Here is a 23,496-nt window from a genome sequence, read left to right on the forward strand (position 1 = left end):
TGTTAAGGTTGAACATTGACATTTTTGTTGCTTCAATTATGCTTATAGAGTTTCCTAAAAGTCCATGTATGTCTCATTGTTGGGCTATGATACAGTGGTATACCTTATTATAATATGTAATAAATACTCTACATATTATAGAATAATTTAATAAGGAAACATTGAGTTTACAGTATGTAAACGCCTTAAAATAACCTACAGTAAGGATGACATTAAAACAGACCCAGTTGCTAAGGCAACCAAGCATGACATTAAAACAGACCCAGTTGCTAGGTCAACCAAGCATGACATTAAAACAGACCCAGTTGCTAGGTCAACCAAGCATGACATTAAAACAGACCCAGTTGCTAGGTCAACCAAGCATGACATTAAAACAGACCCAGTTGCTAGGTCAACCAAGCATGACATTAGAACAGACCCAGTTACTAGGTCAACCAAGCATGACATAAAACAGACCCAGTTGCTAGGTCAACCAAGCATGACATTAAAACAGACCCAGTTGCTAGGTCAACCAAGCATGACATTAAAACAGACCCAGTTGCTATGTCAACCAAGCATGACATTAAAACAGACCCAGTTGCTAGGTCAACCAAGCATGACATTAAAACAGACCCAGTTGCTAGGTCAACCAAACATGACATTAAAACAGACCCAGTTGCTAGGTCAACCTAGCATGACATTAAAACAGACACAGTTGCTAGGTCAACCAAGCATGACATTAAAACAGACCCAGTTGCTAGGTCAACCGAGCATGATATTAAAACAGACCCAGTTGCTAGGTCAACCAAGCATGACATTAAAACAGACCCAGTTGCTAGGTCAACCAAGCGTGACATTAAAACAGACCCAGTTGCTAGGTCAACCAAGCATGACATTAAAACAGACCCAGTTGCTAGGTCAACCAAGCATGACATTAAAACAGACCCAGTTATAGATGAGGATATTGTTTTTATGCAGATTTTTGAAAATTCGCATGAAAATCTGTTTCCATTCGACTGGCGACAGATTTTCATGTGAATATTGTAAAATCTTCATAAAAACGTGAATTTTACCAGCAGAGATGTTTCCATCAAATTGACTTGTTGAGGATAAATGGCTGTGCATGATGATGTAATGCACATACAAATATATTTTTGGGAAAATACAAAAACCGGTTAAAAACTTTCTGTTAAATGGGTTTCCATCACATTTTCAACTCTACCGATGTTTTTGTCAGATTTGGTTGTGCATTATATAGTGAACGTGCCCACTCTGGACAGGCTGCCTACATGATGACATTATTATGGACAAAAAGACCCTCGATATTTATTGGAAAGGAGCATCAAGCTCTTCACTGTGAACTTTCACCACCCTGTGAAGTTCAGCATAACTTATTTCATCTGTAGCTTAATAAACTGCATGGTTTCCTGAGTCGTAGTGGGAGGACCACACCACATATCATCGTGTGACTCCAAGTTTACTTCAATATGATGTTATTATATCAATATTTGTGCATAAAGCCATTTCCACCGCCATTTCTCGCTTAATTCATTATACAGAGGTATTTGCACCCCACTGCATCCACATATTTCTTTACAATTTATGATCATTTTACATGACTCTTTACTATCTCCTGAGTGGCGCAGTGGTCTAAGGCACTGCATCGCAGTGCTAACTGTGTCACTAGAGATCCTGGTTCGAATCCAGGCTCTGTCGCAGCCGGCCGCGACCGGGAGACTGATGGGCGGCGCACAATTGGCCCAGCGTCGTCCAGGGTAGGGGAGGGAATGGCCGGCAGGGATGTAGCTCAGTTGATAGAGCATGGCGTTTGCAACGCCAGGGTTGTGGGTACGATTCCCACAGGGGGCCAGTATAAAAAAAAATATATATATATGTAAGTCGCTCTGGATAAGAGCGTCTGCTAAATGACGTAAATGTAAATGTAATGACTGAAAATGAAAGAGAACTTTTGATTTGACATATTCATCATTCACCACTGTGGCTTCTGAATAGGTCACTGTACATTTATGGAACCTTTAAAACGTTGTAATGTTTTACCACAACCTTATATTTGGTTACCAGCTCTTGCTGCTGGTGACTCTCAGATCCACCTCTACGCAGACGACACCATTTTGTATACATCTGGCCCTTCATTGGACACTGTGTTAACAAACCTCCAAACGAGCTTCAATGCCATACAACACTCCTTCAGTAGCCTCCAACTGCTCTTAAACACTAGTAAAACTAAATGCATGCTTTTCAATCGAACGCTGCTGGCACCCGCCCACCCGACTAGAATCACCACTCTCGACGGGTCTGACCTAGCGTATGTGGACAACTACAAATACCTAGTTGTCTGGTTAGACTGTAAACTCAACTTCCAGACTCACATAAAGAATCTCCAATCCAAAGTTAAATCTAGATTCGGCTTCCTATTTCGCAACAAAGCCTCCTTCACTCATGCTGCCAAACATGCCCTCGTAAAACTGACTATCCTACCGATCCTTGACTTCGGCGATGTCATTTACAAAATAGCCTCCAACACTCTACTCAGCAAATTGGATGTAGTCTATCACAGTGCCATCCGTTTTGTCTCCAAAGCCCCATACACTACCCACCACTGTGACCTGTACGCTCTTGTTGGCTGGTCCTCACTACATGTTCGTCGTCAAACCCACTGGCTCCAGGCCATCTATAAATCACTGCTAGGCAAATCCCCGCCTTATCTTAGCTCATTGGTCACCATAGCAGCACCCACCCGTAGTCTGCGCTCCAGCAGGTATATCTCACTGGTCATTCCCAAAGCCAACACCTCCTTTGGCCGCCATTCCTTCCAGTTCTCTGCTGCCAATGACTGGAACGAATTGCAAAAATCTCTGAAGCTGGAGACTCTTATCTCCCTCAATAACTTTAAGCATCAGTTGTCAGAGCACCTTACCGATCACTGCACCTGTACACAGCCCATCTGAAATTAGCCCACCCAACTACCTCATCCCTATATTGTTATTTATTTTGCACCCCAGTATCTCTATTTGCACATAATCTCTTGCACATCTAGCATTCCAGTGTTAATACTATTGTAATTATTTTGCACTATAGCCTATTTATTGCCTTACCTCCATAACTTGCTACATTTGCACACACTGTATATATATTTTCTGTTTTATTTTTGACTTTATGTTTTTTACCCCATGTGTAACTCTGTGTTGTTTTTATTGCACTGCTTTGCTTTATCTTGGCCAGGTCGCAGTTGTATATGAGAACCTGTTCTCAACTGGCTTACCTGGTTAAATAAAGGTGAAATAAAAAAAATAAAAAAATAAACACGTCACTATGGCTTCCATCCCTATATACCTCAGTGCATCCATCCAGGACTAACGTCTCCAAACAGATCTAAAAGGCCTCCCCCACCACTCAGACTTTCAAAGAAATTAAAGTTATCTCTGATACTCTGCTGTGCAGTTTGTTGTATGGACATTGCAGAGGCCCTTTTAAAATATCCACTCTGCTGTCTGGATCTACCAAAGGATCCAGTTACTATTCCCTGTGGACACAGCTGTATGCAACGTCATCTTCTTAGCTTGACTTCCATCCCCCAAAAACCTGTAGATGCAGAGTACACAGTCAAGAGGAAGCCACTCCCTGTCCTCTGGTGTAGAGTTCCATGAAACAGAAAGTCATTTTTGACACCCTATTGCTCAACCTTCAGGTGAAAGCACTAAAATGGCTGACAATCTAGAACTGTTCTGTTGCTCCGTCTGTCTGGATCCACTGAAGGATCCGGTGACTACTGCCTGTGGACACAGCTACTGTATGGGCTGTATTAAAGAAAGCTGGGATCAGGATGATCTGAAAGGTGTCTACACCTGTCCCCACACTCTAAACAATACTGGGTTGTTTGGTTGACCCAAATGTTGGGTTGCAGGCGTTGGGTCACTTAGTTGGGTTGTTTTCTTTAAAAACTGCTGGGTTATGGATGCTGGGTGTTGGGTTATTGTTGCTTGGTTATTGAGATATGACCCAGCAGGTCAGATCAGAAGACTGTAGGCATAGTTTAGTAGGGGTGTGGCTTTCAGATAGTTATTTTTAGCCACCCATGAGAGTAAATATAATTCCTGTTCATCTGGTCTGTTGCGTAGTTAGCACATGTTAAGGATGAACATTGACATTTTTGTAGCTTCAATGATGCTTATAGAGTTTCCTAAAAGTCCATGTATGTCTCATTGTTGGGCTATGATACAGTGGTATACCTTATTATAATATGTAATAAATACTCTACATATTATAGAAGAATTTAATAAGGAAAAATTGAGTTTACAGTATGTAAACGCCTTAAAATAACCTACAGTAAGGATGACATTAAAACAGACCCAGTTGCTAAGGCAACCAAGCATGACATTAAAACAGACCCAGTTGCTAGGTCAACCAAGCATGACATTAAAACAGACCCAGTTGCTAGGTCAACCGAGCATGACATTAAAACAGACCCAGTTGCTAGGTCAACCAAGCATGACATTAAAACAGACCCAGTTGCTAGGTCAACCGAGCATGACATTAAAACAGACCCAGTTGCTAGGTCAACCAAGCATGACATTAAAACAGACCCAGTTGCTAGGTCAACCAAGCATGACATTAGAACAGACCCAGTTGCTAGGTCAACCAAGCATGACATTAAAACAGACCCAGTTGCTAGGTCAACCAAGCATGACATTAAAACAGACCCAGTTGCTAGGTAAACCAAGCATGACATTAACACAGACCCAGTTCCTAGGTCAACCAAGCATGACATTAAAACAGACCCAGTTGCTAGGTCAACCAAGCATGAGAGTAAAAAATACCCAACTGATGGTTAAATTAACCCGTGTTCTGTTAATACTAACAACCCAACATATTGGGTTATTCACGCAACCAAACTGTCTGGGTCAAAATAACCCAACATGTTCTTTCCACTACTTAACCTGCGCTGGGGTACTAAATAAACCAGATTGAGTGCAGTGCAGACATACCTTCACCCCAAGACCTATTCTGAACAGGAGTGCTGTGCTCGCCTAAGTGGTGGAGAAACTGAAGAAGACAGCACTCCAGGCTGCTCCCCCTCCTGCTCTGTGCTATGCTGGACCTGGAGATGTGGCAGGGATGTTTTTCAGAGGCACGGACTGGGAGAATAGCCAGGATCGAGGGAAAAATGAACAGAGCAAAGTACAGAGAGATCCTTGATGAAAACCTGCTTCAGAGCGCTCAGGATCTCAGACTGGGGCGAAGGTTCAACTTCCAACAAGACAACAACCCTAAGCACACAGCCAAGACAACGCAGGAGTGGCTTCGGGACAAGTCTCTGAATGTCCTTGAGTGGTCCAGCCAGATCCTGGAGTTGAACCCGATCGACCATCTCTGGAGAGACCTGAAAATAGCTGTGCAGCACTGATAGCAACAACAACCACCGCAGAAAAGTTGGCTGTGTTTACAGACAGACAGACGTACAGACAGACAGACAGAGGTTGTTTACTATGACTGGATGAAGGGATACAGTGTTGAAGGCTTCCTTTAGGTCTCCTGGTCTCTTGGGATTTAAACAGTGAATACAGTGAGATAGTCCTAACCATTCAATCAATGTACAGAACAAACAGTCATCATTAACACTATACAGAGTGGAGCCAATGGATATAATATATTATCAAAGAATATAATACAATAGAATTTTATGAATAGAAAATAATACATGTTTTGACATGAAAGCACAGCCAGATGATTTGACTTGACAGTGTGTCTCTATACCTCAGTCTCTGAAGACACCCAGCAATGGTTAGGATTATTAGAGAAGCTTTTCCTGCTGAAAGGCAGTTTCATTTCATCTGGTTGCAGAAAACAATTCATTGGATATGTTCATAACCCCGTCCACCTATAAGATGTGGGGGGTTTCTGTCTGACTAAGAAGAGATACAAAGAACTCTGATTATAAAACGTCTTCTCTTTTTAGTCCTAGATATGGCTAGGGTTAGGGTTACTGCTGAATGTAGTAACTCTAACCCTGACCCTAGGCCTAACAGTAATACCCAAACTGTAATGTAAAGTATTACCTCATTCTCAATGATCAGTCAATACATACAGTATTCATTTAAACTACAGTATATTGTATCAATATCAACCCCCCCCCCCCCCCCCCCCCCCCCCATTACAACCACTTTTGAATTATTATAGACACTTATAATCAGTGTTATAACACATAAGTCTATTATAAGGCATTATGAAGCTTATTATAATAATTATAATGTGTACTTCATAGGAACTGTTACCCTATATATATTCTAACAACTCATATTTGTTATATTCATTCCAAATGAAGGGCCCTAACCTAGAAACTAAAATATTTGTCTCCCTCTCCATGTTGAACGCAGTTCTCTCTCTATCCCTCCCTCCCTCCCTCCCTCCCTCTAACCTCACCTATCTGGCAGATCCAGAAAGTCCTCGCCCTCCCAAAAACTCACTTATGTGGAAACGAAACTGGTCTGAGTCTCTGTGTCGTCTGTCTGTGTGAGAGTGAACAACCGTCCAAATGGCTCAGCAGGGAGTACTGCTCGACCAGGACCAGTTCTGTTGTTCTGTCTGTCTGGATCTACTGAAGGAGCCGGTCACTACTGCCTGTGGACACAGTTACTGTAGAAGCTGTATTGAGGACTGCTGGGATCAGGATGTTCTGAAAGGGGTCTATAGCTGTCCTCCGTGCAGAGAGACCTTCACTCCAAGGCCTAATCTGAGGAAAAATAACATGTTGGCTGAGTTGGTGGAGAAACTGAAGAAGACAGGACTCCAGGCTGCTCCCCCTCCTGCTCTGTGCTATGCTGGACCTTTAGATGTGGCGTGTGATTTCTGCACTGGGACCAGAAAGCAGAAAGCCCTCATGTCCTGTTTGGTGTGTCTGGCCTCTTACTGTGAGACTCACCTCCAACCTCACTATGAATCTCCTGCTTTCAAGAAGCACAAGCTGGTCAAAGCCACCGCACAACTACAGGAGAAGATCTGCTCTCATCATGACAAACTGCTGGAGGTTTTCTGTCGTACCGATCAGCAGTGTATCTGTATGCTGTGTACAATGGATGAACATAAAGGCCATGATACAGTGTCAGCTGCAGCAGAGACGACTGAGAAACAGGTAAGACCAGAACTACTTGTTGGTGACTGTCTGATAAACAAATAATTAAAGATACAGTAGGAACTAAGGCTGTTTGAATATGAGATCATTCAAATGAAATTGATCCTCAGCAGAACAAATATGAACACAAACCTTGAGTATATTGAGTTTGATCCAAATGTATCACAATTTTCTGAAGTCAAACACTATTATCATTCCGAATGCCCTTTTAGGAGTTCAAAGTTCAGTCTCAACCCCTTGATACATGTACGTCTACCATAAAAACTATAATCATTCACATAGCAACATAGAAAATGTCATATGGTAAAGGGACTTCCTCAAGATTTTAGACCTTCCTCTCTATGTGCCCTATGTCACATTACTATACTATTGATCTACTGGACAAATAAAGCTTGATAGCTCATTGAAGAGTGATTCTCCACAGAGGCAGCTGGGGATGAGTCAGCAGAAAGTCCAGCAGAGATTCCAGGAGAGAGAGAAGGACCTGAAGGAGCTACAACAGGCTGTAAAGTCTCTCAAGGTGAGTATTGTTGACCAGAGGAGACACACCATTTCACTTCTCTCTTCCAGTCAGAGAGAGAGAGAGGCCCCTATCCAATCCCACTGTTGGGAACAGGCTGTCTGGACCCCTTTCAGAGAATAGACTGCTTAATGTAACCGGCGGGATATGAACCCGGGTCTACTGAGGAGAGAAACCAATATCGTGACTGTTTCACCAAGAGGACATTCCCTTTGGGTTGAGGGCCGACACTGATTTTGAAGTCGCAAGAGGGGTTACCTCATCACATAACCTTGAGTAACCATGAAAGACTCAAGTCCCCTATACATTAAAATGGAGCTCTCTCTCAATTTAATTCAAAGGGCTTTATTGGCATGGGAAACATATATGTTTACATTGCGAAAGCAAGTGAAATAGATAATAAACAATCAGAAATTAAAAGTAAACATTACACTCACAAAAGTTTCAAAGTAATAGAGACATTTCAAATGTTATAACTCAAGTGCAAACAGAGTGAGCCATTCGCCAGACTGAGTTCTGGAGGTGAAATGGAAATGAATGAGGGAGAGTTAAGTGAGGTAGAAGGTGTGGTGAAGAGCTCAGAACCAGAGCCTGGCATCAATGGACATGATAAAGAAGAATTTGGTGCAGTAGGAGTTACATTGTAGGACAAAGTGGATCCATACCTTTTGGCAGATCCATTTGTGGTTTCAGGGTGGGTGGGAAAGGAGTTGGGTGCAGTTGAATCAGTGAAGGTAACCTGTAGTGGACTTGTGATATTTGTTTGTGTTTCTTCTGACCAGAGGGAGTGGGTGCTCCGTGTCACGCAACTTGGGTCAAGATCTGTTTCTTGCTTTGCTCTTAGGAACAGGGCACCATTGAATGGAGTGATTTCTGGGGTAGCGTTAAGTGTAGAAGTGGAGCAATTCAGGTTGAAGACTGCTGGTGTTTGTGATTCCCGCCGTTTGGTGCAACACAGACCCGGTGGTGAGCGTGGTGAAACAGAGGAGTCACTGTCAGTCCTTTTGAGGTTTGAGTCTTTACCCAACAAAGTCATGGTAGGATATATCAGTTATCCTGTTAGAGCTTTTGTGGCGAATCCACTGTGCTGATTCAGGTGCAACGTTTATGGTAATGTTGCAGCAGTTTGTAGGAGGGAGATTCCAAGATGTGAGAAGTGTGCAGGAGGGCATGGGATAGAGGTTTGTGTAGTTTCGGTGGATAAAGTTGTGTGTGTCAACTGTTGGGATGCCCATGTTGCTGGGGATCTGAAGTGTCCGGTGCGAGAGAGGCAGGTTGAGGTGGCTAGAGTCAGAGTAGTGCAGAAGGTGTCGTATGCTGAGACAGTGAAGAAAGTAGAGGAGGATGGGTCAAGGGTGAGAGATCCTGAGAGGATCCCTGTGAGTAGTAGATCTGTGCCAGCACAGAGGGATAGGCCAACGAGTGATATATGCTTCAGTAAAGTTAGCTTCTTAGAGTTCATAGCAATGGTTATCAACTGTACCGCAGAAATGGAACGTAAAAAAAAGAAAATAGATATTGTGGTGGCAGCTGCAGAGTAGTATTTGGGCATACAAGATTAGACTTCAGAAGAGTTACAGGGTGTGTTGAGTTGTGGTTTCCTGTCCTCCCAGGCCGTTGGCATGGTGCAGGAGCAGATAGGGTCAAAGTAGTGGAATGGGGTAGTGGGTATTTAATGAGTAGGGTTAGTTGGAAGGGTGTTTTTCTGTATTATTATAATTTCCCCTTTTCCCATTTTGTGTCACAAAGTATAATGGATTTATATTATAGTCCAGCCTCCGTTTATTACTTACGAACAGACCGCAAGTAGTTGGTTAGTTTTGGTAAATTTAAAAATAAAGTGGTTTTCGTGTGCTCTCGGCTGTGTGCCAAGCGGAATCCATTAAAAATTTAACTTTTCGTAGACAAGTGTTTGTTTCTTAACAAACTTCAAGGTTACGCAGGGGAGGGGTGGAACACAGGGTTTGCTAGCACAGATAGTTTTGGGTGTTTCTATTGTAGGGATGTAGGACATAATGCTAATGCAGACAAGCGCGACCAGCCGGCAGCGGGGGCTAGGACTAGGCTGGACACAATACATTTTGAACGCCTTTTTCTGATAAAACTACTTAATTGCATCCACCATGGAGCCCAGTTTCATAATATTACCATATGTCCCAGATGCTTGCCGTAGTTTAGAAATGATAGGGCATGTTTCACCCTGCCAGCTCCTATTAGTTGTATTGAGCTCTGTGGCACCAACTCGCCTAATGAAAGTTCTATTCCCAGCCCATTGTTCTGCGTCACAATGCCAGCTTCACTATTATGGGCTGGTAATGAGACCAGCCCGTATTAACATTGTAGCTTTACCTCAGGTAACTTATTATTAACAAGGTTATGACTACTTGGTGAGCAAACTCACTGTTCACCTGGGTACACCTTGTGGTGACCCACAGTCAGTGGCGGCTCCTGAAAAAATTCTCAGGGGGGGCAATTTTTCTGATGATTTAGGTGACCTACACACATTTTAAAAAAGATATGTCCAGCAACAACATGAAGACAGGGGCAGCATATAAGTCAATGCCAGAAGCATTTATTGACTGATCTCAAAAGTGTTGGCTTACAAAAGCAAAATAAGTTATCACTGTAAAAATAATCAAGGGTGTTCTTTCACATTCCTCAACACTTCATAAACAATATGCATTTCCATAAACAAATGAAATATCAGCTGAAAATACAGCATCTTGGTATTTGTTCAGATTGCAGGATCAACAAGAGCTTTTACCATATTTTTTGACTCATGGTTGAATTGGAAATATGTGCACCTGAGCATAATTCACAACAAGCAAGCAGGAGCTTTTGATAGAGGCTACTGAAAACATTGATGCAAGTTATTGGTAATAAGAAATTTTTATAGACTTCCATATTCTGCCCTCTTGTATAGATTTGTGAAAATGAACAGTGATAGACATTTTGCCTGAAAACAGAATTTGAAAATAATTTATAGAAAAGGTAAACACAGCTATCTGTATGGCTTTGTAAAAATGAACAACCATATTCTGGCCAATTGTATAGATTTGTAAATATGAACAACCATATTCTGGCCAATTGTATAGATTTGTAAAAATGAAGATTATTATTATTTTTTAACTTTTTTTAAAATGAAAAATAACTATTTTAAACAACATCAACTGTGAACTGATTTGGGCGTGTGTGTGTTAAAGAGACAGACAGGGAGGGACAAAGAGAGAGAGAGGCTACATTACTTGTACTGAAACTGTTCTCTTCTCTCTTTCAATGCAGCAAAGCGGTCAATGACTTTCTCATTGAAATCAGGCATGCTGAGGACTAGTTCCCTCTCCATGGAAAGCATGGCCAGTGCATTCAGACGTTCCTGGCCCATTGAATGGCAAAAAGACCGTTCAGTCTCTCCAAAAGCACACTGGCGATTGAGACAATATGTTCCCTCATGACCGCTAGCATACACTCCAGTTACAGTAGCTCGTTTTGAATGGTCTTTGATGTGAACTTCTTTCAAAGAGACAATCGAGTTGCACTGAAGGCTAGCCATCTTGATAGTAGTACGTGAATTGATTGACGCTGCTACCCGCTCTTTTCTTAGTTACGTTCATGGTTATGTTACGTATGACGAAAGCGCGTAAGTGCAAGCCCTCAGAAACCCATAGAGATTGTATTGAAAGCTCTGATATTTGAAAAAAAAAGATTTTACATGACAGGCTATGAGAGACTTCTGGGCGATTTTCAACCTGACTGAAATCGCCCCAAAGGGGGCGGGGCCATTTGAAGCACGACTTTAGCCTGATTGGACATTTAGTGGCAGATCAGACGTCTAGATTAGAACACTGATAACTAATGTTGCTGTGATATAATTGATTAGAAAAAAAATCCCTTCCTTTTCCCGTTTGGCAGTGCGTCGCCCATATCGCCCTAATGAACACACCGCCCCTGCCCACAGTGCTAGCGATGGTTAACCATATTATTTTCATAAAAAGGTGTAAAACCTAAACAGAACGCATTCCTGTCCTCCTTTTTCAAGATGTAGCCGATTTAAACAGCCAGACATTTTTTAAATAAATACATTTTTACAAAATAATTGTACGATTTATTGTTTCTAAATTGTTGCTGGGTAATTTGTTTGTTAGTAGGCATCAAATTGAGCGAATGCTGCGCAGGTTCACTGAGTTGTAAACTAAATGGATAGGTGTAGCTTATTGATTTATAGATCTAACACAGTTGCTACCTCAGATTATGAGCATAGCAAGTGTTGTGAATGAGGTATGTAGTACCCACAGAAGGCCACAGGGAGGAGCAAGAGAGCTATAACCCATACAGTTTTTTGCTTTAAACACCCTAAACCTAACAATCAATCAAATGTGTTTATAAAGTCCTTTTTACATCAGCAGATGTCACAAAGTGCTATACAGAAACTCTAACCCTACTTATAACCTATTTTAGCCTTAACTCTAACCCCTAACCCTAATTCTAGGGTGGAGTAGCCTAGAACACGTTGAGAACTTATTTTAGTAATAATTTTATGTTAGTAAATACCATTATAGTACTAAATAGCATTTATTGTTATTTTTTTAATAAAACCTATGTAACCTTTATTAGTCATTTTATTATAGGTATTATTGCAAGGCAGAACACTTGATAAACAACACATTTGTTTTATTTTTTAAATGTGGTTTGAACTGGGTGTGACCTAGTAACCTCTATGTGAAAGTCCAGCAATTGGCATGTCATAGGTGGGGCTGGTTTGAGACTGATCTCCAGAATTAATAAGAAAAATACACTTTATTTCTCAGCTGCCTCACCAATGTCTTTACGTGAATTAATAACTTTTAATTGCTAAATATTTCCAATAGATGGCTGCATAAGACCATGAAGCATCAGTTATAGGCTACAAGCATAAAATAGCATGCAACCAAAGACTATGTCCTATGATTTTCTAAAAAGGTCACTCATTACTTTACAGTTAGCTATATATCTCGTATTAGGCCTGTGTTGCTTTTGGGAGAGCAACAAAATATTAACTCTAGCAGGTATTGAACACCGGCCAAATAATCACTAGTCAGATGCTCTAACCTCAACCCTAGTAAACATGCATTATGACATCATCTTAATATCTCATATATTACAGCCCACCAATAAATCATGCAACCATCGCGGTTAGAAAATGTACCTCAACATGCCCCTCGCTTGTGCTAGAAGGCAGAGTGCTCGCTGCCGCTGACGGCACAAGCTTTTTGCGGGGCTTGTTGAGTTGGCTACTTGTTCGAGAAGGCAGAGTGGCTCTGTGCTGGTTGATGAATTTGACAATGAATGTACTAGAAAAACACATGTCGACCAGAGGTGACTGAATTAATGTTTGCGCTTTTTGATAATTGTTATAGTAATGAGGTATAATTTTAAAACATGAGCATAAAAACAGGTAATAATAAACATGAATCATCATTATATTACTTCACAGTAATGTGTTTTCAGTCCTTTCTCTTGCGTTAGCAGTGTGGAAAGGGACAGTAAAAAGCTCAGGCAGGAGTTTTCCTGTGAGGGGGAGTGGTAGTGTATCCAGGGAGAGAACTAAACTAATCTTCTGAAATGTCATTCATGGTCTTATGCTGCCATCTATTGGAATTATTTAGCAACTGCAGTAGTGCTGAATAAATAATATAATAATAATATGCCATTTAGCAAATTGTATATCCTTACTAAGTGTATCCTTACTAAAGTAGTAATTACTCAAAATTGCTAAATATAAAATGTTCTAGTTCATTTGATCACTTACAACCATAAAATAACAATTCATAGCATAACAAACAATGAAACGGACATAAACCAAAAACACCATACATTTAGTTAATTATCTAAAAAATAATATATATATTTAGATGTGTGACATTATCTGCCAAAGTAACACCCCCTTAACATATAAACAGACACTGGACACAGACACTGAAAATTAGCTTTTTTTATATAAATCTGGTAGTTCTCAAAATAGCCTTTGCTTTGCTGAGCAGTTCGTTTTCAGGAGTGTGCTGCCTGCCTGCCTTCAGAGGAGTCTGTCTGTGAATAATGTAAAGTTAATAAGTTATTGCCACGCTTTCACAGAGGCCTAGTTTACATTTACATGTGAGTCATTTAGCAGACGCTCTTATCCAGAACGACAAGGGTTAAGTGCCTAAATCTGTCGATGTACAAGGGTACAGATTTCTCACCTAGTCGGCTCGGGGATTCGAACCAGCCACCTTTAGATTACTGCCCAACGCTCTTAACCGCTAGATTAAGACGCTTTGGCCTCAGGCTAGTGTTCCAGCTCAGCCAATGTTCTTTGGCCGTTTTACAGCCTTCAGTGAATTTTGACTTGTTCTATTGTCCAGCCTACTAGGACTCAGGGGGCAGAGGCTGGGAGGAGAGTAGAGCAGGGTCAAGTGGTGGTGGTACCAGGAAGGAGGAGTGTAGAGCAGGGTCAAGTGGTGGTGGTACCAGGAAGGAGGAGAGTAGAGCAGGGTCAAGTGGTGGTGGTACCAGGAGGGAGGAGAGTAGAGCAGGGTCAAGTGGTGGTGGTACCAGGAAGGAGGAGTGTAGAGCAGGGTCAAGTGGTGGTGCGCAGACCGTGGAGAAAGCGGTGGTGGGGAGGGTTGCAGCTGGGCTACATGAGCTGAGGCAGGTTTCTGTAGTAACAGAGACTCCGGTGGGCGAAGGCTTGGTGGGCTCATCCCAGGAAATATTGCCTGTCATTGGGGAAGAGGCTCTGATCAGGGGGGAAGTGCAGGGGGGCAGAGACTGGGGAGGAGGAGGACGGTACCGTGCCAATGGAGGAGGAGGAAGAGGGGGGAGGTGAGTCTGCGGGAGAGGAGGACAAGGCGGTCTCGTTTTCAGACGGCTCATTGGATCCAGAGCTGACAGCCAGTCAGGCTAAGGTCCCAGTATATACGCTGAGAGAACTTTCTAGGTTCCTGATGGAGACTAAAGGGGAAAAAGAAGGTTCTGCTGGAGTCTTATTTGATTGATCCTGGAAGGTTTGTAAGGTCAGTACAACACGTGATGAAGAATGAGGGGTTTAGTGTCCTCTCACCCAGGAAGCGGTATAGGCTGAGAAAATGGGTCATGGGTTCTTAAGGGCATGTCTTCAGAATCTGCTTAAATTGATGGTTTTTTCTGGCATGGTGGCTTTATGGGCTTCTCTACTGGTTTCTGATTGTGGTGATTTCCCTCCCACCTCTTATGGAGATTTCACGGTTAGACTTCCTTAACATGAACGGTGACAGAGACTGGGGGAATAAGTCAAACAAAAACATTTAAACGTGATTTTTTTGCAAGAGACACAGTGATGTGATTAATGAAGTGTATTGGGGGTCTGGTGGAAGGGGGCGCAGGTGCTGAGCCATGGCACAAATCTTAGTGCAGGGGTAGCAAAAGAGGTGTGTAAGGGTAGGTTGTTAGTGGTTAGAGCCAAAATCAATTTCCTTGTCTTTGCTTTCCAAAATGTGTCTGCACCTAGTACAGGGCTCAGTTCTCTGTTTCACCAGGGCCCAGGCAGGTGTCCTATTGGAAATTCCATGTAAAGCTCTTCCAAGATGTCACTTTTTGCTCAAACTTCCAAGGCTTTTGGGAGAGGTGGGGACAGCAGAAGGGGGAGTAACTTCTGTTGTGGGGGAGAGGAGGGAGCCTGATGGGTGGGTAACTTCTGTTGTGGGGAGATGAGGGAGCCTGATGGGTGGGTAACTTCTGTTGTGGGGAGATGAGGGGGCCTGATGGGTGGGTAACTTCTGTTGTGGGGAGATGAGGCCGCGGCTGTGGAGTTGTACTCTGATTTATAGAGGGCATAACTCTGTGATCCTGGGTGTTCTCAGGTTCTGCTCACAGACCTTTCCAAACTCTCTTTGTCACAGAGAATTGACATTTCCCTGGCCTTTCACAAACTCTCAGCTGCCGTCTCTCAGACGGTCTGCCTCTGATATTTTTTTAAAAGGTCTGGGAAATTATTGGACAGGACGTGTGTTGCTACTGTACCGTACGGAGGTGGGCTGGAGGGAACAAGCATGTGCTCTGTTGAGGAGGGCTGGTGGTTTGGGGCTGGATCAGCAGATCTTCATCATGCGGCAAGAGACTCAATACAGCAGGGGTCTCTGATTTCTATGCTGCAGTACTGAGGGCTGGAGCAGCCTGAGGAGGGGCCACCACCGTTTCCAACACTGCAAGTGACAGCAGAGACTGGGGACTGGCAGGAGAGTCTGGAGGACTTACTGACTTTTAACACTCTGAGCTTAGTGGGAGTGAAGGGGCATCAGTGGCAGGGGGTTGTGGGGGCTGAGAGCATGGCAGGGTATAGGTGGAGGGTGCTCTATAAGCTCCCAGTGCTGGAAAGGTCAGGGGTCGTCCAGTGGAGGGTATTACATGGAGCCCTGGACACCAATAGCTGGTTGGGGAGGGTTGACCTGGGAGTTGGGGAGGGGTGTCCGTTTTCTGCAATGACAGACTGTTCATCATGTTTTTTCTGTGTTGCCAGGGTAATGCCATTACTGTTGACGCCTTAGGGTTGAGTTTGAGTTGTACAAAATGATCAACAGTGTGGAGATGTTTCAGGAGGTATGGGGGCTCAGGGGGGCTGTCTGTACGGCTGGAGAGGAGGGGTTGGATGGACGGTTGGAATGTGGTGCTGGTTGGTGTATTGTACTGTGGTGTTGGGTACTGGATAATGTGATTGTGTAGAGGTTGTGGTGTCACGCAATGTGCTTTTAGGGGTGGGGGTGTTAGTGTAATGAGGATGGCTCATTAAAGTAAGACAAGTCTCTCTCTCTCTCTCTCTCTCTCTCTTAACAGACCTCTGCACAGGCAGCAGTGGAGGACAGTGATAAGATCTTTACCGAGCTGATCCGCTCCATTGAGAGAAGGCGCTCTGAGGTGAAGGAGCTGATCAGAGCCCAAGAGAAGGCTCAAGTGAGTCAAGCTGAAGGACTCCTGGAGCAACTGGAGCAGGAGATAGCTGAGCTGAGGAAGAGAAGCACTGAGCTGGAGCAGCTCTCACACACAGAGGATCACATCCATTTCCTCCAGGTAACTCAACTGCCTTGTTACATGTGATATGAAATTAACTTAATGTGAAACTCTCAATCATTTGGTTCTGTTCTCTCTCTCTCTCTCTCTCTCCCCCCAGAGTTATCAGTCTCTCTCCAGTATCAGTGTATCTTCAGACTTACCCAGCATCGTTGTCTGTCCTCTTCAGTACTTTGGAGATGTGAGTAAGACTGTGTCTGAACTGAGAGAGAAACTAGAAGACGTCCTTAAAGGAGAATGGACCAAGATCTCCTCTACAGGTGTGTTGAAAATAATAAGAACATCAACTTTAGACCATTGAAAGTTCCCTACTAGTCATATACATGTGGAATATGGTATGATGATAACATTCCCTCTCTCTGTGAATGTGCTTGTGTGTCTGTAGTGAATATAGTGGATGTTGTACTGCCTCCAGAGCCCAAGACCAGAGAACAGTTCTTACAATGTGAGTCTCTTTATTCTGAAGTAACTAACAGTCTCTTTTCACTGACACTCCTAACAATCCCTCTAGAAATATATAGCAATAGTAGATCTAATCAAAGACTGGGTATCTATCTGACTCCTCATATTTCTCTGATTTGATCTCTGCTGTGCTCTAATCAAAGACAGGGTAGATACAGTATCTGACTTCACTTATTGTTCTAACTCCCCTCATTGGTCTCTGCTCTGCTCTTCTCCCAGATTCCTGTCAGCTCACACTGGACCCAAACACAGCAGGCACACACCTCTCTCTGTCTAAAGGGAACAGAAGGGTGACCTATACAGACCAAGACCAACCATATCCTGTTCATCCAGACAGATTCACCAACCGGTGGCAGGTTCTGTGTAGAGAGGGTCTGTCTGGACGCTGTTACTGGGAGGTGGAGTGGAGTGGGTGGTGTGATACAGCAGTCTCATATAAAGACATCAGCAGAACAGAGACAGATGGTGGATTTGGACACAATGACAAGTCCTGGAGTTTAGTGTGTTATAGAGGTGATTATTGTTTCAGACACAATAGTGTTGTGACTAAAGTATCAGGCCCTCGGTCCTCCAGAGTAGGAGTGTACCTGGATCACAAGGCAGGTACTCTGTCCTTCTACAGTGTCTCTGATACAATGACCCTCCTCCACAGAGTCCAGACCACATTCACTCAGCCCCTCTATCCTGGGTTTAATCTCTATGGTACTGCTGAGCTGGTTAAACTGTAGTAGGGTCCACATAGATACTAGTCATGCTGGTGTAGTCTATAGCTGAGCTGGTTAAACTGTAGTAGGGTCCACATAGATACTAGTCATGCTGGTGTAGTCTATAGCTGAGCTGGTTAAACTGTAGTAGGGTCCACATAGATACTAGTCATGCTGGTGTAGTCTATAGCTGAGCTGGTTAAACTGTGGTAGGGTCCACATAGATACTAGTCATGCTGGTGTAGTCTATAGCTGAGCTGGTTAAACTGTAGTAGGGTCCACATAGATACTAGTCATGCTGGTGTAGTCTATAGCTGAGCTGGTTAAACTGTAGTAGGGTCCACATAGATACTAGTCATGCTGGTGTAGTCTATAGCTGAGCTGGTTAAACTGTAGTAGGGTCCACATAGATACTAGTCATGCTGGTGTAGTCTATAGCTGAGCTGGTTAAACTGTAGTAGGGTCCACATAGATACTAGTCATGCTGGTGTAGTCTATAGCTGAGCTGGTTAAACTGTAGTAGTGTCCACATAGATACTAGTTATGCTGGTGGTGATGGTCTGCAGATAAAAATGCTGAATTTTTCTGTACAATTATTTTTGTCTGACTGATTTAATCTTCAGAGTGTAAGTAAAACGTAATAACGTATTTTTATCAAATGCAATGTTTTAATTGGCTACATTTACATTAATCATGATGTTTGCTGTTAATGTATGTTGGTTGTCATTCAGAATCATTGAAATGTTTTCTCAATTGGTTCTCTGTCTCAATGTCATTTTCCTCAGTATCATGGAACAGGTAGTGTTACTTACTTGCTAATTGAACTATATGGGCCGGTTTCCCGGACACAGATGAAGCCTAGTCCTAGACTAAAAAGCATGTTCAATGGCGATGTCCGGGAAACCGACCCTAAATTTGGCATCTTTTATTTTCCCAACTGCTCAGTCAAGCAATATTAAACCTGTCCAGCAGGTGGTGCTATTAACCAAACAATAAAACCAGCAGATATCTTGACTTGCCACTCAGTATATTTACATTTACGTAATTTAGCCGACACTCTTATCCAGAGCGACTTACACATTTTAATATCAGTAATGTTCAGAATTGTACTTTAATATCATTGGAGATTGATGGTCTTTTTAAACCACTATCTAGAGTCAGGAACAGATGAAGTTAGGTCTGCTACTGTTCAGTTATTAAATATGATTCATGGTGATGGGAAATAAAAAATCCATCTAGTAGTAGTTTTCCTTTGCTATTTATTCCAAGGTGTGTCTTTAACTTGTAAATGGATTGTGTTGAAGCTGGCATGTGGTGTGGATGATAGAATAGAGTGAATAGAGGAGAGAAGAGAGGAGGAGAGGAGAACATCATATAGAAGACAGATAAGATAGAGAGAGAATTCATACCCAGGGGAGTTACTGAATCTGGCCCAAATGACACCCTGTTCCCTACGTAGTGCACTAGGCTACTTCTGACCAGAGCTAAAGTAGTACACTACATAGGGAATAGGGTGGAGATTGGAGATTTGCTCACTGTCATTAGAATGAAGATTTCCATCCAGGAGTTACTGTCTCTGTCCCAAATCTCTCCCTGTTCCCTACGTAGTGCATTAGGCTTCTTTTGACCAGATCTAAAGTAGTCTTCTAGATTTTACATGTTTTCTCCCTGTCATTAGAAAATTACAATATGGTAATGACTTTAGTGGTTTCCTCCCCCTTTGTGTTTTTAGTGGTTGTGTGTTATGTGTGTTGTTGTGTTAGGTTTTTCCCCTGTGTTCCTAATGGAAAATCCATTAACAATGAATCACAAACAAATTATATTCCAGTTGTGTTTAGACAACTTCATGGCTGACATCCCCCAGTTCTGTTAAGACCTATTGAACTGGGTCACATTCTAAATGGTCCCTTGTATTGATAGTCCATACTGGGCCTAACTGGGGTTAACCATACTGGAGGGTTTCTTTCTGCACACATATTCCCTCATCTCCAGAACTTTACCTGATGTCCTCTCTCTCTCTCTCTCTCTCTCTCTCTCTCTCTCTCTCTCTCTCTCTCTCTCTCTCTCTCTCTCTCTCTCTCTCTCTCTCTCTCTCTCTCTCTCTCTCTCTCTCTCTTTCTCTCTCTCTTTCTCTCTCTGCCCCTCTCTCTCTCTCTCTCTCTGCCCCTCTCTCTCTCTCTTCTCTCTCTTCTCTCTCTCTCTCCCATCAAACCGTATAGAAAGCAGACAACCTCAATATGGTTCCATTCCTGTAGTTATCAGGACACATGGGATGTGGAACTATTATCTCCTTTCTAAGTGTGAACTTGTCCACTTCCCTTCATGGATTTAAAAGGAAATGACTGGTATATGTAAACTCCCTCTACCCCATGCCAACACCAATCCAATGCTTTTACATTTGAGAGGAGTAGTGAAGGAATGCTACACTTCAGGAGGAAGGAGAGATTATTGGGACGCACCCATGGAGTGATGATAGAGGGATGTGAAAGAGGAGAGAGGTAATGGTTGGACTGGACTTATTTATTCTCTCATTAGACTTATTCTGTTTCAATAACATAACTGCATAACACAAAATAAGTACATTTAAGGAAGTATCCATGTATTATAGATTTTATAATCACTTTTGTACTATTTTCACAAGTATGTGGTAGAATTTCACAACTCTTAATACAAAACTCAAAACAGATCATCAAAAAGGCTGTTTTTTCAAAACTTTAAGCACATTTTCAATTGACTAAGTACAACACACAAAGGAAGTATCCTTGTATTATATCTTAATATGTGAAATGCTCACTTCCTCCCATAAGTCATTAGTAGTTGATGTAGGGTTTCATCTGTCAAAAGGTAAATCACACCTGGTGACTTATGAGTTATAAATGTTATTACTGTGGAGTCACCATGATCAGATTACTGTGGTGTGTGTGTGTGTGTGTGTGTTAGTCTTTGATTAGTTTAGTCATCAAGGCTGAGAGGATGTATCTATTTGAAAGGGTGTCCTGGTCTTTGATCAGACCAAATGGTTGTAAAGTCCTCAAGACAATAGAATGGTTGTCAGGCAGTGGAGTCTGGTGGGAGGAGCTATAGCAGGACAGGCTCATTGTGATGTCTGGAATGGAATAAATGGAACTCAGTCAAACATGTGGTTTCATATGTTTTGTGTTTGATACGTTCCATTGATTCCATTCCAGCCATTACAATGAGCCCGTCCTCCTATAGCTCCTCCCACCAGCCTCCTCTGGTGTCAGACCTGCATGGTGCCTCAGGGTCTGTGTAGGAACTGTGAGGTGGGTGTGTTGGGAACATTATTCCCTATTTTTCATAGTTCCACAATCTATTAATAGCCAGAGATGTGAATTAAACATTCTGCCAATAATGGTTATTTTATTTATAACCAGAGAATTTGGCTGATTCAAACAAGACCAAACATGCTTCTTTTTAAAGTAAGGACATGTCCAAGAAATGTTACTTGGAAAACTAAAATAACCAACACCCTTTCTTGTGATAGGTTGTAATATATATAAAAATATGATAATATATTTCCATTCACATTGTGTGTGTGTGTGGTCCAATGTGTGAGGGGCTTGTTGTGATCCTGGGGGTAGTGCATTGGTCTGTACACTGACTGTATGCCTTCTTAATATTGAGTTGCATCGGGTGGGGGGCTGTTAAAACTGTTTTGAATGGGGTGTGTTTTGGGGTCTGGGGGTGAAATCAAACATTGTATTCAAACTGGTTAGGGGTAGACTTAGACCCCCCAGAACATTCACACCTGGTCCTTTGTTGCAGGATTTGTTTTAGACATGTTTGTACATTAATTGATTACATTTTCATTCCCAGGTTGAATGTCAATAAGAAGTAATATAATTTTGTGTATGACTTGACAATGTCCAGCTACATTATACACCACATAGCTTTATAGGAAGCAGACTTTACAATGTCCAGCTACATTATACACCACATAGCTTTATAGGAAGCAGACTTTACAATGTCCAGCTACATTATACTACACATAGCTTTATAGGAAGCAGACTTTACAATGTCCAGCTACATTATACTCCACATAGCTTTATAGGAAGCAGACTTTACAATGTCCAGCTACATTATACTCCACATAGCTTTATAGGAAGCAGACTTGACAATGTCCAGCTACATTATACTCCACATAGCTTTATAGGAAGCAGACTTGACCATGTACAGCTACATTATACTCCACATAGCTTTATAGGAAGCAGTTCCTAATCTACTGAAACTTCTTCATGGCCAAGTTGTTTTATTGAATAATTTTGACCCACCCTTGGTTTTTGAATTTATTCAACTTTGAATTTGGCTCTATACTCCAGCATTTTAGGTTTGATATTAAATGTTTTATATGAGGCGACAGTACAGAATGTCACCTTTTATTTGAGGCTATTTTCATTAATGTCTGTTTTACTGTTTAGAAATGAATATACTGTATTTATCTAGGCCCTCCATATGTAGGTGTCATAAGTATTTGGACAAATTCACTTATAGTGTATTACACTTTGTCAAAAGTTTAGTATTTGGTCCCATATTCCTAGCAGGCTATGACTACATCAAGCTTGGGACTCTTGTTGGATGCATTTGCAGTGTGTTTCGGTTGTGTTTCAGATGATGTTGTGCCCAATAGAATTGAATGGTAAATAATGTATTGTGTCATTTTGGAGCCACTTAAACATATTATGTTCTTATTTACAATACAAGTGACTCCAAAATGATTCAATACGTAATTTACCATTCAATTCTATTGGGATATTGTTTATAGATGAGGATATTGTTTTTATGCAGATTTTTGAATATTCGCATGAAAATCTGTTTCCATTTGACTGGCGACAGATTTTCATGTGAATATTGTAAAATCTTCATAAAAACATGGTCATTTTACCAGCAGAGATGTTTCCATCAAATTGACGTGTTGAAGATAAATGGCTGTGCGTGATGACGTAATGCACATACAAATATATATTTTAGAAAATACTAATATATTTTTGCAGTTAAATTCCCATGTACCGGTTAAAAACGTTCTGTTAAATGGGTTTCCATCACATTTTCAACTCTACTGATGGTTTTGTCAGATTTGGTTGTGCATTATATAGCGAACGTGCCCACTCTGGACAGGCTACCTACATGATGACATTATTATGGACAAAAAGACCCTCGATATTTATTGGAAAGGAGCATCAAGCTCATCACTGTGAACTTTCACCACCCTGTGAAGTTCAGCATAACTTATTTCATCTGTAGCTTAATAAACTGCATGGTTTCCTGAGTCGTAGTGGGAGGACCACACCACATATCATCGTGTGACTCCAAGTTTACTTCAATATGATGGTTATTATATCAATATTTGTGCATAAAGCCGTTTCCACCGCCATTTCTCGCTTAATTAATTCTACAGAGGTATTTGCACCCCACTGCATCCACATTGTCACGATCGTTGACACATGATGAAGCGGACCAAGGCGCAGCGTTGAATGTGAACATATTATTTATTAGAATGATCACCCGATCAAAACAACAAAACAACGACGTGACGGTCAATACACAACCAAACACGAACAAGATCCCACAAAGAATAGCTGAAAACAGCCTACCTAAGTATGGCT

The 23,496-nt window shown here is 42.0% G+C and overlaps 1 protein-coding gene across 1 annotated transcript; it reads left to right on the forward strand.

The window, feature by feature from the left end:
* The first annotated feature begins 6,462 nt into the window (after positions 1-6,462).
* On the forward strand, positions 6,463-19,114 carry LOC311122510 (tripartite motif-containing protein 16-like). Its single transcript, XM_084196851.1, has 6 exons — positions 6,463-7,129; positions 7,554-7,649; positions 16,473-16,706; positions 16,807-16,966; positions 17,092-17,151; positions 17,388-19,114. The coding sequence occupies exons 1-6, from the start codon at positions 6,533-6,535 to the stop codon at positions 17,894-17,896; spliced, it is 1,656 nt and encodes a 551-aa protein (XP_084052977.1). The 5' UTR covers positions 6,463-6,532; the 3' UTR covers positions 17,897-19,114.
* The last annotated feature ends 4,382 nt before the right edge of the window (positions 19,115-23,496 follow it).

This window comes from Coregonus lavaretus (assembly GCF_964263955.1).
Source record: "Coregonus lavaretus genome assembly, contig: HAP1_SCAFFOLD_438, whole genome shotgun sequence".
Lineage (NCBI taxonomy): Eukaryota > Metazoa > Chordata > Actinopteri > Salmoniformes > Salmonidae > Coregonus > Coregonus lavaretus.